The 15,707-nt window shown below is 36.6% G+C and overlaps 1 protein-coding gene, 1 long non-coding RNA gene and 1 pseudogene across 3 annotated transcripts; 2 read left to right on the plus strand and 1 right to left on the minus strand.

Annotated features, from left to right (window-relative positions):
* The first annotated feature begins 447 nt into the window (after positions 1-447).
* Positions 448-1,360, plus strand: LOC131180211 (uncharacterized). Its single transcript, XR_009149022.1, has 2 exons — positions 448-576; positions 1,141-1,360. It is a non-coding gene; the product is annotated as an uncharacterized LOC131180211 (long non-coding RNA).
* Positions 1,361-10,489: 9,129 nt separating this feature from the next.
* LOC110648277 (tubulin beta-2 chain-like) lies at positions 10,490-13,299 on the plus strand (annotated as a pseudogene).
* Positions 13,300-13,320: 21 nt separating this feature from the next.
* On the minus strand, positions 13,321-14,777 carry LOC110648276 (L-type lectin-domain containing receptor kinase VIII.2). Of its 2 annotated transcripts, XM_021802450.2 has the most exons (2): positions 14,302-14,777; positions 13,321-14,151 (listed from the first exon to the last, which is right to left on the minus strand). In XM_021802450.2, exons 1-2 carry the CDS (start codon positions 14,552-14,554, stop codon positions 13,487-13,489), a joined length of 918 nt encoding a protein of 305 aa, XP_021658142.2. In that variant the 5' UTR covers positions 14,555-14,777; the 3' UTR covers positions 13,321-13,486. The 2 variants fall into 2 exon arrangements, with proteins under 2 accessions (XP_021658142.2, XP_058003050.1); XM_058147067.1 differs by having other exon boundaries at positions 13,321-14,776.
* Between the last annotated feature and the right edge of the window lie 930 nt (positions 14,778-15,707).

A 15,707-nucleotide genomic window follows, 5' to 3' on the forward strand; every position in this document is an offset into this window, starting at 1 on the left:
TCTCGCAATTGGATCGAGGTTTTGGCTACCCCACGATTGTCGTGCATCCCGAGCGCTGCCTCAAGTCGGAATCGGCAAAGGTAAACCCGAACCTTGTTTTTTCGTAATTTTCTAGTGCTTAAATAGGATTAAAAATCCATAAAATATTCGTGGTAGCTTAGAAAATTACGATTCTTTTTGCAATAGCTTAGTAATATTGCTAAGGACCGTGGAGCAAATTTTTATAATTTTTAGAGCTTGTTTGGGCAGTTTTTGCAAAAATGATCAATAATAAGGACTAAATTGAAATTTTGCGTGTTGTGATGGATGATTGATTTGATGGGCCCAGGAGGGGCTGAGTGATATGATTGAACTGTTGATATATGGATTGTGAATATAGAAGTGCTTTTAGCCCTTTGCAGTTGGGTAGGTCCTAGGTATAGGAGACTCACGATTTTCGCACGACTTAGGACGTACTTGATCTTTTTCTTTGTTGTATTGAGTCAAATTTATTAAATATATGTAATGTAATTGTCAGGTGAGCCGGGACAGCCTTCTTCCTCCGCCCAGCCGCCACAGTAATTTGTCGTCAAGTTTGTGAGTAAAATATTAATTTTAACTGTAATTTCGATATTATTATATGTTCAGCATGCCCATGCATCACTTATATGCATATATTTATGTAGTTAAACTCTAGGCACGAATTATGTTGCATTGATAATCATAATGTGCCATGAGTGTTGTTGTGGTAATTTGGAGCAGCAGCGTGCGTTGGCGTGCGGGTGATGTGGTGTGGACTATGGATAGGACGGGTAGACACGGCTTGAGTTCTTCGCTGGGACCCGGTCCTTCGGGGTAGACACGGCTTGAGTTCTTCGCTGGGACCCCGATTTGGTATTTAAGTGGAAGTCCGAGCTGAGTTCTTCGCTGGCACCAGATTGGATTTAAGAGAGTCAGATAGGGATCACTCCCATATACTATGAATGATGTTACAGGTGTGTGAGTGCTCCAAATTACCTTTTGATGCTATGATGTGAATATGATGTAAATGTTGCATTTCACTCTACAGATTGCATTAGTTTCAGATAGTTATAGAGATTATAGTTAAGATTGATATTTTACTCTGAGTCGAACGCCACCTCTGTTCAAAAATTTTTACAGGCCACAGGAGGATATTTTGTTCTGGGTTAACCTGCTTTTCTACCTCGCAGGTTGTTTATCAATATTTGTGTAATTTTAATTACTCCTAGAATTTCCGCATGTGTTAGCAGAAATTATTTGATTATGGTCTGTAATATTGTTATCATGTTGGACCTGTAAACTAAATATGCTATGCATGTTTGATGGATTGGATGAGGGAGCTGAGCTCCCATTTATTTTATGTTAATGAGTATGTGGAGGGTGAGCTGAGCTCCCCAAATGACTATATATTGTGTTTACAGGTCGGGTGAGTCAAAAACTCCCCTTTGGAAAGTCCATTTTATGGCCGGACTCTGTCCGTTTGTTTTCTTGATATTGGGCCCAAATGGGCCTTAGAGTTGGGTTAATGAACAGTTAGGCTTACTACGGGCCTCGGGGGCTTTAAGCTGGCCCAGGTCCTAGTGCCGGTCCGGCCCATAGGTTGGGTCGTGACAATAAAATAGAAGAAACTTGAAGTTCGGGTTTACCTATGCCAATTCTGACGCTTAGAACGCGTCCAGGGTGTTTGAAAATAGTGGGGTAGCTTATAACTTTGACCCGGTTTCAAAGTGATTCTTGCAGCTTATCTGCTCGATCCGAAATTATAGATCCGGGCTACGATGGAATTGCCATGAAATGAAAGTGCCTACGCAAAGCCCACAATATTAAGGGTTAGACTAAAATATTTATATTTATATATAAAATAATTATTTGAAAATTAGGGGTGTTATACTCTCAAAATGGGTTGCTCTCACAAAATTAGGCTACCTTTAAGTAGAAAATTGATTGACTTCACAAAGCTTTGTATTGTCAGCATTTTGGTGTCAAAATTGAAGTCGGCAATTTTTATTTAATGCCAAAGCTATTGCAACTTTCCAAGTTGCCATTCTTTTAACATACTTTATTATTTCCAAGGATAAAAAGTAAGTCAACCTTTCAGCTTTTATTTTCTTAATGTTTAAGTCTTGCAACAAGCTTAAGAAAGAGAATTCTTAACAAGAATTCAAAGCACCAAATAATAAATCACCACTTTGACTTGAATTCTCTTGCACTGATTAAATAATTTCTTTAAACCTCTCCATCTTCAAGTCATATAGAATTAATTTTCATAATTTCTACAAAAGTCAAATTTCACCTCCCTTTTGTTAGCATTACCCCTTGTCTCCACTTGCATATTTCCAACTAGTGTACTATTGTAAAGATTCCTCACTCCAAGTTTCTTGCCTTTTAGGATCATAAAAGTACCTCGATTAATTCTTATGACTTCACATTGAATGGAATAACCATAACCTAAGGAATCTAATTTTCCTAAAGAAAAATAAAGTTCCTTTTGAGAATTAGAAACCATATCTAACTTATCAAACAATTTTACACGATCACCATGTAGTTTGATCTCTACTATTCCAACACCTTCAGCTTCCATCTTCTTACCACTGGCTAACTTCACTTTCTTTTCTTTACTTACTTCATTTTATCAAATTATTCCTTCTTTGAGCATAGATGGAATGGGCAAGTAGAATCCATGAATCACTTATCTTGTAATGGATCCTTTGTTTTTTCCTTACCATTATCCACACTTAAAACATCACATTCAAATTCTTCATTAGTTGCAATTGTAGCAATCCCTTGTTTTCCACAACTCTTCTTAAATTCTTTGAACTCTGTAAGGTCTTCCTTCATCTTCTTATAATTATATTGAATGTGGCTCTTTTGATGATAGTAGTAACACTCTTTATCTGCAATGTCTATTCATGGTCTCGAGTTTGATCTACTATTTCTTCTTGAATTGCTTACACGTATATTACTTCTACCATGACTAGAACTCGCTATAAAAGTTTCACCATCATTGCTACTACTTATCTTCTTAAACTTATCATTCAAGATAACTGCATTAACATCCTCCACTTTCAAAGTCTTTTTCCCAACTCTTAGAGCTATCACCAAATTTTCATAAGATTGTGGAAGAGAGGTTAAAAGCAAAAAGACTTTATCTTAATCTATTTTCACACCACACTAGCCAATTTAGTAATTAATTTGTTAAAACAATTAAGATGATCTCTAATATCAGTACCTTTCTCTATTCTGAATTGGTACCATTCATTCTTCAACTACAAGCAATTTGTGAGTTATTTGGACATGTAAAAGTTCTCCAACTTTTTCCATAAAATAATTGGCGAAGTCTCCTCAAAGACTTTGTACTTCATATCAGGGGCTAACATTAATCTAATTGTACTCACTGTCTTTTATTTAAGTTCCTCCCAATTATCATCTTTGATAATCGCTGGTTGCTTCTCTTTTAAATTCTTAATTAATCTTTATTAGACAAGGACATCTTTTACAGTACTTTGCCAAAACTGAAATTATTTTTTCATCAAATAGCTCTACCTAAAATTTTATGCTCACCATTTTTGGATCTCAAACCTCGGCTTTAACACCAATTTGTTAAGTCAATAACAACTCACAATTGAAAAACACAAAATTAAAGTGGTTCAGCATAAGCTTACTCCACAAATAAATCTTTTATTGTGAGAAAAATAATTACAAGCACTATATATTTTTCTCTCTCATAAATCACTCAAACCCTTAAATCCAATTACACCCAAAACATCACAAAAGGTTTAGAGAAAATTCTCTATAATTTTCTCTCACAAAATGGGTTGCTCTTACAAAATTGGGCTGCCTTTTAAATGGAGAATTGATTGGCTTTATATAACCATGTATTGTTGGCATTCTGGTGCCAAAATTGAAGCCGGCAATTTTTATTTAATGCCAAAGTTACTGCAACTTTCCAAGTTGCCATTATTTTGACACATTTTATTATTTTCAAGGATAAAAAGTGTGTCAACTTTCCAATCTTTACTTTCTTAATGTTTAGGTCTTTCAATAAGCTTAAGAAAGAGAATTCTTAACATTTAAGAATTTTAAGGCACCAAATAATAATATAGATTTTGGCCCAAATTATGTTGTTACAATTTCCCATAGTTTCTCTCCTCCATAACCAAAACCCTTAAAAAACCTCGAAAGTAACAATTGAAAATAGAGACAAGCCATTCATCTTTAGCTCCAATGGAAATAAATAAACATGAGAGCAATAAATCGAAGAAAAGAAAACAATGCCTAGATCCTTAACCCAAAGCATGTTAGCTCTAATACTATAAAGTGATTAAAGAAGCCTTTCAAGCCCTCCAACAACATTATATTGATTTTTTGTATGTTTTACTTGTGTGTAAATTGATTTCACCTTCTATTTATTTGATTTACACTTGAATTTTGTTATAATAAGCACGCAAATCTAAGGCACACACAGAAATCGCACAATCACACAGTATTGAAAAGAGAAGAAGAATAACATAGAATTTAACGTGGTTCAACCGTAAGGTCTACGTCCATGGGCAAGACAAGAAAAAAAAAATTCCACTATGATGAAAAGAGTAAGATACAATCAATTAGAATTCTCAAACCTTAACCCTAGTGTGTTTCTCGAATATCTCACAACTCTACAGCAAAGGGTGAAATATTACAATATTTATACTGGCCCATACCGCGGGGACGTTGCCCCCACACCCCTAAGGAGATCAGTGGTGAGCTTTAGGCCCAGGGGTATCAACCTGTGCCCTCCGCTACTACCACAGATCTCACTTTTTATCCCAATCGGGTGGCAGCGCAAAACTTTCAAGTCGGGTCACAATTCGGGTCATGAAAAACATATCCAAAATTCAAAGCCGCAAATATAACAATTCTTCCCGTTGGCTTGAATTTCCTCTATCATCAACAAAATAACCACAAACACTCTGTCTTGTCATATGCCCTTTCAAGGGCATTACTGAGTACTACAAACACCAACTAAGTCTAGGCAATGCCTAAACTTGCTGACTGGGACTCTTTTGGTCATCATATCTGCTGGATTATCATGTGTAGAGACTTTCTGTACAACTACAGTCCCCTGAGATACAATATCCTGAATGAAGTGATATCTGACATCAATATGCTTAGTTCGCTCATGGTACATCTGATTCTTTGTGAAATGTATTACACTCTGGCTGTCACAAAACACTATTACCTTGTTCTGTATCAACCCAAGATCACCCACCAAACCTTATAACTATAAAACTTCATTTACTGCCTCTGCTAAGGCCATATATTCAGCCTCTATGGTAGACAAAGCAACTGTAGCTTGCAATGTTGCCTTCCAACTAATAGCACTTCCAAAAAGAGTAAACAAATAACCTGTCAAAGATCTCCTCTTATCTAAGTTCCCTGTAAAATCTAAATCCACATAGCTAACAATTGAATCACTCATCTTGGCCCTGTCAAATGTGAGACCAACATCTGTAGTGCCCTTTAAATACCTCAAATTCCATTTCATTGCCTGCCAATGCTCTTTCCCAGGACACGCCATGTATTTACTCACAACACTAACTGCATGTAAAATGTCAGGTCGGGTGCATACCATAGCATACATGATGCTACCAACAGCACTCGAATAGGGAACACTAGACGTGCTCCATCTCCTCATCTATTTTTAGTGACATGTCTGTAGATAACTTGAAATGGGCAGCAAACGGAATAGTCACAGGCATAGTATTATTCATGTTGAAATGCTTAAGTGCTTTCTCAACATAAGCCTATTAAGACAAGAAAAGCTTCCCAACACTTATATCCCTGGTAATTTCTATTCCCAATATCTTCTTTGCAGCACCCAAATCCTTCATCTCAAACACATCACTCAACTGCTTTTTCAAAATGTTAATTTATGACATGCTTTTAGTAGCAATAAGCATGTCATCCGCATAAAATAGCAAATAAACAAAGGAATCATTTGAAAGCTTCTTATGATATACAACTGTCATATGAACTACGATTAAAGCCATTATGAATCATGAATGTATCAAATCTTTTGTACCATTGCCTAGGAGACTATTTCAGACCATGTAAAGATTTTTTAAGCAAGCAAACATGATTTTCCATACCTGGAATGAAAAATCCCTTAGGCTGACTCAGATAAATTTACTCCCCCAACTCACCATGCAAAAAATGCTATCTTCACATTTAGTTGCTCAAGCTCCAGATCACGAAGAGCAACCATAGCAAGACTCTGATAGAATTGTGCTTCACAATTGAAGAAAACACTTCATTAAAGTCAATCCCCTCCCTCTGAGTAAAGCCTTTTACTACTAACTATGCCTTATATCGAGGTGCTTCAACCCCTGGAGTGCTTTCCTTTTTCTTAAACACCCATTTGCAACCTACCACTTTTTGTCCCTTAGGCAATGTTACAAGCTCCCAAGTCTGATTCTTGTCAAGAGATTCAATTTCTTCACTCATAGCACCGACCAACTGATCTGCATCTGAACAAGAAATAGCTTCTCTATAATTGCTGGGTTCATGCACATCAATTGTTTCAGCAACTGACAAGGCAACGTAACTAGATCTGCATATACATATCTCTGCGATGGTCTAATCTGTCTTCTCTCTCTACCAGTTATAAAGCTATATGGTTCCTGTTGCTGTTGCTCAGGTGCATCCTCTTATTGATCAGGATCTTGCACCTCATCCTCTGAATCAGTGGACTGAACTGCTGAAGTATCAATATCAAGCTCCACATGTTCTCTGACACTGTGATCTGATTCTGCTATTAACTTCTCCCTCTGACTATCCAATGAAGCAGACTCATTAAATGTCACATCCTTACTGATAATTAATCCTGGAGACTTTGGATCATTGCACCACAACTTGTAGCCTTTCACTCTAGATGCATACCCTAGAAATATACATTTTCTTGCCCTCGGCTCAAGCTTACCATCTCTCACATGAGCATAAGCAGGGCAACCAAATACTCTCAGCTGAGAGTAATCAGTAGGTGAACCGGATCAGATCTCAAAAGGAGTTTTGCACTCAATAGCTGTAGATGGAGATTTATTAACCAAGAAACAGGCTGTATTAATTGCTTCAGTAAAAAAATCCTTTCCCAATCCTGAATGTGAGAGCATGCTTCATGCTTTATCACAAAGCGTTATGTTCATGCGTTCTGCAATACCATTCTGTTGTGGTGTCCTTGTACAAGTGTGGTGTCTCACTATACCTTCATTGCTGCAGAATGCATTGAACTCACGATTGCAAAATTCCAGCCCGTTATCAGTTCTAAGATACTTGACCTTCTTTTATACCTGCTTTTCAATCATCATCTTCCACTTTACAAAGGTTGAAAATACCTCATCTTTTGTTTTTAGAAAATACACCCACACCATCCGAGAGTAATCATCAATCAAGGTTATGAAGTACCTGGCACCGCTCTTGGAAGGAATTCTGTTAGGATGCCATAGATCTGAGTGGATATAATCCATCGTTCCTCTGGTCTTGTGCACTGCCTTTTTATCGAACTTCACCCTGGTCTGTTTGACAAACACACAGTGTTTACAAAAGTCCATAGATTCTGTTTTCTGCCCGTGCAACAAGTCTTGCTTGCTTGACACAGATAATCTTCTTTCACTCATATGACTAAGATGCATATGCAACAATTGAGTTTGATTCTGATTATTGCTTCTGGATGTTACTGCAGCTTCCCTTGAAACTATACTGCCTTGAAGAAAATACAATCTTGAAACCAAACTGCTCTTCATGAGTACCATAGAGCTCTTGCACACTTTGAGAACTCCATTCTCTACATGGTATCTGAATCCATGAGATTCAAGTGTCCCAAGAGAAATCGGGTTCCTCTTTAGTCTTAGAACATGTTAACACTCTATAGTTCTAACGACGCCATCAAACATTCTCAATCTAATATTACTAATTCCTTCAACAGATAATGCACGATCATTGCCCAGAAACACCTTGCCACTCATCTGTTTATAAGTGACAAACTAGTTTTTGTGTGGACACATGTTACAAGTAGCACCAGTATCAAGAATCCAGGAATTTTGTTCATGATCTGAACTCACAGATAAAATTTCTCCAGCACTGTCAACACCATCAGAATTAATAAAACTATCAACCACATTGGCAAAACTTTCTGGTTGCTTTCCCTTTTTATTTTTCAACTTGGGACAGTCTCTCCTATAGTGACCTTGCTCCCCGCACTCAAAACAATTGGCCTTTTTTATTCTTGACTTAGATCTAGCTTTAGATTTCTTCCTGCTGGAAGAACCCTCCCTTGAATGTGTTCTTCCCCTGCTCACCAAACCTTCCCCCTCAAATCTTTCTCTATTATCTGGAAATTTCTTTTTCAACTCCTTCGATTTTAGAGAATTACTAATATCGTCTAGTGAAATATTGTCTTTCCCATACAACAGAGTATCAATAAAAGTTTCATAAAAGGGTGGCAAAGAACATAACATAATAAGGGCCTGATCCTCACTATCAATCTCAATATCAATATTCTTCAAGTCCATAATGATTGAATTGAATTCATCCAGATGTTCTTTAATGGATGTACCTTCGCTCATTCTTAGATTGTAAAGCCTTTTCTTCAGATACAGGCGGTTGGTCAACGATTTGGCAGAGTACAACTCCTCTAATTTCTTTCATGCCGCAGATGCTGAGCTTTCACCAGCAATCTCGCGTAGGAAATTATCAGTTACGCTCATAAAAATCGCACTCAAGGCTCTCTCCTTTAGATCAGCCTTCTCCGCCTCTTTCATACCTTCTGGAAAGTTATCCTCGATTGCCTTCCATAGACCTTGTAGGATCAAGGAAAATTTAATTTTAATCTTCCACAGACTGAAACTCGATCCACCATCAAACTTCTCTATCTCATACTTAGTTGAAGACGACACCATCTATAAACCCTAGGTTTTGCACACAAAGCTCTGGTACTAGTTTGTTATAACACGCACGCAAGTCTAAGGCACATACAGAAATCGCACAATTACATAGTATTGAAAAAAAGAAGAAGAATAGCACAGGATTTAACGTGGTTCAACCGTAAGGTCTACGTCCACGGGCAAGACGAGAAAAAATTTTCACTATGATGAAAAGAGCAAGATACAATCAATCAGAACTCTCAAACCCTAACCCCAGTGTGTTTTCCGAATATCTCACAACTCTACCTCAAATGGTAGAATATTATAATATTTATACTAGTCCATGTTGCGAGGGCATTGCCCCCACACCCCCAAGAAGATCAGTGGTGGGCTTCGAGCCTGGGCCTATCAACCCATGCCCTCTGCTACCACCACAAATCTCACTTTTTATCCCAATCGGATGGCAGCGAGAAACTTTCGGGTCAGGTCATAATTCGAGTCATGAAAAACATATCCAAATTTCAAAGCCACAAATATAATAAATTTAGTTGTGGATTTCTATATAGGTCATGTATTTTTCATGGATTATTGATTGTATGAATTTGTATTTGGCTTGTTAATTATTATCATTATTTTTTTTTTTTTTCGAATTTGGGTGTGGATTGTTTATAGTTTGTGATATGTGCTTATTGATTCAACTAGATTGAGTAGAGAGATACTTGCAAGTAGAGAGAGAGGAAAAAGAAATACAGAAACAAAAGAGGTTTGTTATTTAGTGGTATTTACATCATTTTTTTAAGTGATGCTAATATTCAGGAGATTGTATATATACTACACTAAATTCAGAAACTTTAAATGAAATTTACCTGTGAAAGTATGAAGGAAATACTCAAAATTAAAGGTAAGTTCAGCAATGTTGTGGTATTATTTTTTAAAAATATATATATATACATGATTAATCCAAAATTATGTGCAAATGGAAAATATGTGTTCTATTTTTAATCGCTCCCTCATGCGTCCTCCTTCTGTCTCGCTCATGCTTCCTTTTCCTTCACTCTCATAATTCTTAATCCTTAAAAGCTTTCTTTTTTCAAGGTGAGATTTCAATTTGATTTTCTATAATTTTCACATTAGTTTTTTTATATGATCATCAATATGTTTAATATTTTTTAGCCTAATTGTTAGATTCTCGCAATTTTAATATATTTTTCTCCATGATTGCTTTGTAGCATGGATAGGTCAATAAGACAAGAATTCTATGATTACAAGTTTTTTTTTTTTTATTAAAGATAGAGTTTTCATTGATTATAAAGGCATGGGGCACAATACAAAAAAGATTACACAAAACAAATTAAGAGCAAGAAAGAAGGCTCACCCAAACAGACCCATCTCTTAAAAAACTCTAATTTGTAATGGGTAAAACCACTTGGACCCATGACCTGACAACCAAGAAGGGGCAACCATGGATAGCGCCGCTCACCAATGTGCTGCTATCAATTGATAGAGACGTCAACCAGCACCAAGTTTGGCAAAGAAAATAGAGGACCTCCATCCTATATATGCCATGCATGGCTTAGATTTAGATTGAAGAACAAAGAAAGCTTCAATAAAACACTGACATCTTCTGGATCTACATGGCTCCAAGCGATTTCAACAAACCCCAAGCTAAGAGAAAGCATAATTTCTTAGAACATCCCAATAATTGGCGATGGAAGGAGGTAGCAAAGCTCTCGACCACTTACTCGTGCCTTATGCGCTTCATAGAACCCAACGAGACACCAACCTTGACTCAAAACATCCTCTCGCAATCAATTATCAAGGACTCGCCTTGATGTATGATTTGTCATAACCATAGATATAAAGTAACAACAAAAACCCTCAGCAAGATCACCCAGCTTCTCGAAAACAAACCAAAATCAATATTTACATCCCAACACCAGAGGTGGAGAGGGAACCCATTGCCAGGTCAGGTGAAAGAAGGCCCTCCCTTACTTGGAGGGCAGCGGAAGATCGACGCTATGGCAGAAGACTAGAAACGAGTCTTAGAGAAAAAAATGAACCAAAGATAAAGAAATAATCAGAGAGAAAGAAGACTCTTCGTGCGAATGTGCAAAGGCTCACACACAATGATTACAATACTATGTGATTGATAATACATATAAAAATTATGTCATTGATTAATGGCTTTTAGAATTTGATTGGTTATTTTTCCTCTTGTTGTGTACTTAATCATTAAATCTTCACTGCTTTTAAAAAAAAATCATTACATCTTCACTCAATCCATTCAATTTTTGTGCAAGCTTAGCCTATTTCATTCATGTATTCTCCATAGATCAGAACATTCACTCTTTGCATAATTTTATATGAAGAGGTTGAGCAACTATTGATCATTTATTTGAATAGTGAGTATTGTCCTATTTGTAAAAAATCTCTCGCCCCAAACTCTAGACATTGAATGTTTTACATGGTATTTTTTCACTTGCTAGGCAAGTACCTGAAACCGTGGATGGTGAGATTACTCCTTATGGCCAGATTTTTAGACATGATAATTTTGTTTTTGGTCATTCTGGTGCTGGAAACAACTGGTCTAAGGGCCATTATACTAAGAGTACTAAGTTGATTTATTCTGTGCTCAATGTTGTATTTGCCTTACAGTGGGATCCGTCCATCAGCTTGTCGAAAATGCAGATGATGCACGTTCGTTGATACAAAAGTTGTCTGGGATATCTGCTTCCGTACGAATTTCAATTTCCCTTGGTTTGTATTTTACAAACAGATTTTGCTTCCTCTTTCATGTGTGTGGTCTGACGTTGGTGGCTTTCATTTTGTTGTTGCTGTTGGTGATTAGAACCATTTGATTTCTGCTATCATGTCTGGTGTATCTGGTGTCACATGCAACTTGAGATTTCCAGGCCAGCTTAACTCTGACCTAAGAAAGCTCGCTGTGAATCTCATACCCTTTCCCTGGCTCCATTTCTTCAAGGTGGGATTTGCTCCTATCACCTCCCATGGCTTCCAGCAATGCAGAGCCCTAACTGTGCTATGCAATGCAAAGAACTTAATGTGAGTAGTGGATCCACGCCATGGCCGTTACTTGACAGCCTCAGCCATGTTCAAGGGCAAAATGAGCACCAAGGAAGTTGATGAGCAGTTAATTAGTGTTCAGAACAAGAATTCTTATGACTTTGTAGAATGGATTCCAAAAAAATTCACTGTTTGTGATATCCCTCCAACAGGCCTAAAAATGGCATCCACAATGTTTGGAAACTCACCATGGCATCCACATTCTTTGGAAACACAACATCAATTTAGGAAATGTTCCCCCATGTGAGTGAGCAGTTCGGAGTCATGTTCAGGAGGAAGGCTTTCTTGCACTGGTGCACTGGGGAAGATACGGATAATACGGAGATCAAGTTCAGAGAGTTAGAGAGCAACATGAATGATTTGTTCTCCGAGTATCAGCAGTACCAAGATGCCACAGCTGAGGACTGCTAAGAGGAAGACAAGGAAATTCATGAAATATGATTTTGTTCTTGTTATGTCATTTTAGATGGGCAATATTTTGGATTGATGGGGCTGTGGTTTTTGATGTGCAAGTGCTGCAACTTCAGTTGCCGGTCTCTGGCAACAGAAAGGTTTTACGTTGCGTAGATGTGGAGGACTGCGAGGAGGAAGAAGAGGAAATTCATGAAATATGATTTTGTTCTTGTTATATCATGTTAGATGGGCAATATTTTGGATTGATGGGGCTGTGGATTTTGATGGGCAAGTGCTGCAACTTCAGTTGCCAGTCTCTGGCAACTGAAAGGGTTTAGGTTGTGTAGATGTAGGATGCATTACCGTATTGCGGTCTGGTTTTATTTTCTTGGACTTTAGGGGGCAAGGATTTTCAAACAAGAACTCTGCACTAATAAAGCATGACTCTCTTTTCCTCAATCAATTGTAGCATTCACAAAAATTATAACTTCTTGAACAGGAAAAAGAACGATTATAACCCTGTATATCAAACCGAAACACAATAAAATGCTATATTGAGAAAATATCTTGGCAAGTATTTAATGGTGTTATTGACCATCTGGTTATTGTGTCCATAAACATGGAGGACCTCAACAATAACAAAGAGTTGCATGCTTCAAGTCAATGTTTGATTGCAGTAAAACTCCAACAAAGATTACACGTTAACAATGCTATTCAAGAGGAAAAATGGCTGCAATAGCATCTGCTTTAAAGAACATAGATAAAAATCTCAGAAAAATAAACATATATGGGAAGCTTATGCCATTAAGGATGCTATAAAACCTAAGATGAACTTCACGTAACAATAATTTGAATAAACTCAGTGATAATTAAGAAAGACTTAACTAAGTAAAATTTAAATCAACTATCCATCTAAAACAGATTTAGAGTCTTATAAAAACAAGAGTGAAATCTAAAATTCTGAATGCTCCCATCATTAGATAATATGTAACAAAACCTACATTTGAACAATCGATCATCAGTTACAACAACACATCAAAACCTGCAAGTTCACATACAAAAAGAACATGAATTTACAACACAAAACATCCAAAACCTCACCACAAACCAGTCTACTGCTTGCCATCTTCGATGGCTTTCTCTACAACTACTTTGAATTTCTTGTATTCAAAATCCACAGGGTGCACAGAGCACTCCGCTGGCACCACCAGTCGCCTATTGCCAAAGATGGTCCACAGATACAAGACAATGAAAGCTCCTAGTGCTCCACAAGCAGTACCAAATATCATTGCAGCAAGCACTCTCAAAAAGCAAGCACTCCGCTTGTGAATTACCACAGGTTTCACAGTTTTAGCAAAAGCCTGGGGGTCCAGAGGCTCAGAATGCATCCACTGAGGACCAATCCTTAGCTCAAAGCTCCACGAATAGATAAAACATGCCTGAGAGGAATTCCCATTGGATGAGCTCAAGCCGATAAAAATTTTCTCATCTTTCCACAATTTTGGTAGGTCAATTAGGAAAGAGAGCAATGGATCAATGGGCTTTATATCACCAAATCGACTCAACCTAACCTCTAACCTCTTGGAACTCGCTTCATAATCAATCCATGAACTCAATCTCTTCCCATCATTCAACACCACATTAGCAGATGAAGCATTTTTCACCTCAACTGATACTAAACCACCCACATTAATTCCCACGTGGTTGTCATTCAAATCACCATATTTAGCATCCCTCTTTGTATCAAATTCAACAATAAGTTCAGAATCACTTTCCTCTGATCTTAAAGAAAGCCCAAATGGGATATTAGAAAACGAACTGGCATTAAAAGCATCAGAAACCATAACAAAAGCCAAGCCATCTCCATTATCAGGAGACATCAAAAACGAGAAATAAGTGGAGAAAGAGACCAAACTCACAGGTTTACCTTCAACAAGCTTGATGGGTTTCTTGTACATGACTCGCCCAGCACTGGAACTTACTGAGCTAGTAAGTTGAAGCGCAGACCCATTATTAACAGCATTTGCATCACCATAAAGAGCAATGACGGACTCAAAGTTTGAATTTTTGTCAAAGGTTTCGAAAGAAAAAGAGGAATTCGGGTGAGCAGACAACACTTGGAGGTGAAAAATGAGGAAACCAAAAGCAATAAAACGAGCGGAAATGAAGAAAGCGGCCATGGCTAAACTGGGTCAGAGCAGAATCTAGGAATCCGGTTGGTGTTTGTTGAAGGAATTCTAGGGTTTCTGAGAAGAACACATTTACAAATTGGTGAAGTCAATTTCTTTATCTCTTTTTAGAAACCAGAGGAGGAAAGTAAAGAATAATGGGGGGAGGTTGTGAAAATTAAATACAGTCTACTCGTTTCTGCAACCCTCTGTTTCACTTTCTCCGAGTGGCTGCTGACTGAGGGAATATTATATACCAAATTTTGCAGCCATGCCCCTATATTTCATTGAATTTGCAACTATGTAATTGTCAAAGTTTAGTTTAGTATCAGAAAGATCACTTCCAATTTGACTCTCAAGTCCACTTCACGCGCCTCACGCACTTTGTTTTCCCGTACACTTTCTTACCCAAGTACACGTGGACCACTCAGATGGCGAGTCAGTAGATTTACACTATCTTGTTTAAAGCTCAAGGAAAAAAATTCATTATTTTATTCAAATTTATTTTAATTATATTAAATTACCTAATTTTAAAACAACAAATTCTTTCAAGTCTTACAAAAATATGCTTATTTTATGCAAATTAAAAAATATAATTAAAAAAAAACAAAAAAAAATAATTAAAATAATAAATTTTATTTATTTTTTAATATATCCTTTATCCATATTAATCTATTAAAAATTCATGTCATTTAAATATTTTAAAAATTAATAATATTATATTTAAAATTTTTTATTAATGTGTCATCATAAATTTAATATATAATATATATAATTAAATTTATCTATTAAATATATAATTTTTAAATATTTATATTTAAATTTATAATATTTATTATTATTTAAAAAAAGTAATATTTAGTGTAGATAGAAAAAGGTAAGCTTATGGTATAGGATGAAGGGAGTAATATTTTAAATAATTTTATATAATTAAAAATATTGAATAAAATTATGAAAATACACAAAATTTAAAACTTTTTAAGCAATAGGCCTGCGTTGGAAGTCAATATCCAGATTCCAGAGTGAGGAGTTCCTTTTTACTTTTTAACTTTTATTTTTTTATTTTTAAAGAGAATATATAATTTTTAGAGGGTTGCAGCAAAGCAATGTGAAGAGAGGACCACTGTCTAAAATGCGCAAGTGGGTGTGTGTTGGATAGATGACA

Source organism: Hevea brasiliensis, chromosome 5, assembly GCF_030052815.1.
Source record: "Hevea brasiliensis isolate MT/VB/25A 57/8 chromosome 5, ASM3005281v1, whole genome shotgun sequence".
In the NCBI taxonomy this organism is placed as follows: Eukaryota; Viridiplantae; Streptophyta; class Magnoliopsida; order Malpighiales; family Euphorbiaceae; genus Hevea; species Hevea brasiliensis.

What these genes read in the sequence shown, in the direction of transcription:
- LOC110648276 (XM_058147067.1), bottom strand. Translation starts at nt 14,554, where the DNA reads ATGGCCGCTTTCTTCATTTCCGCTCGTTTTATTGCTTTTGGTTTCCTC.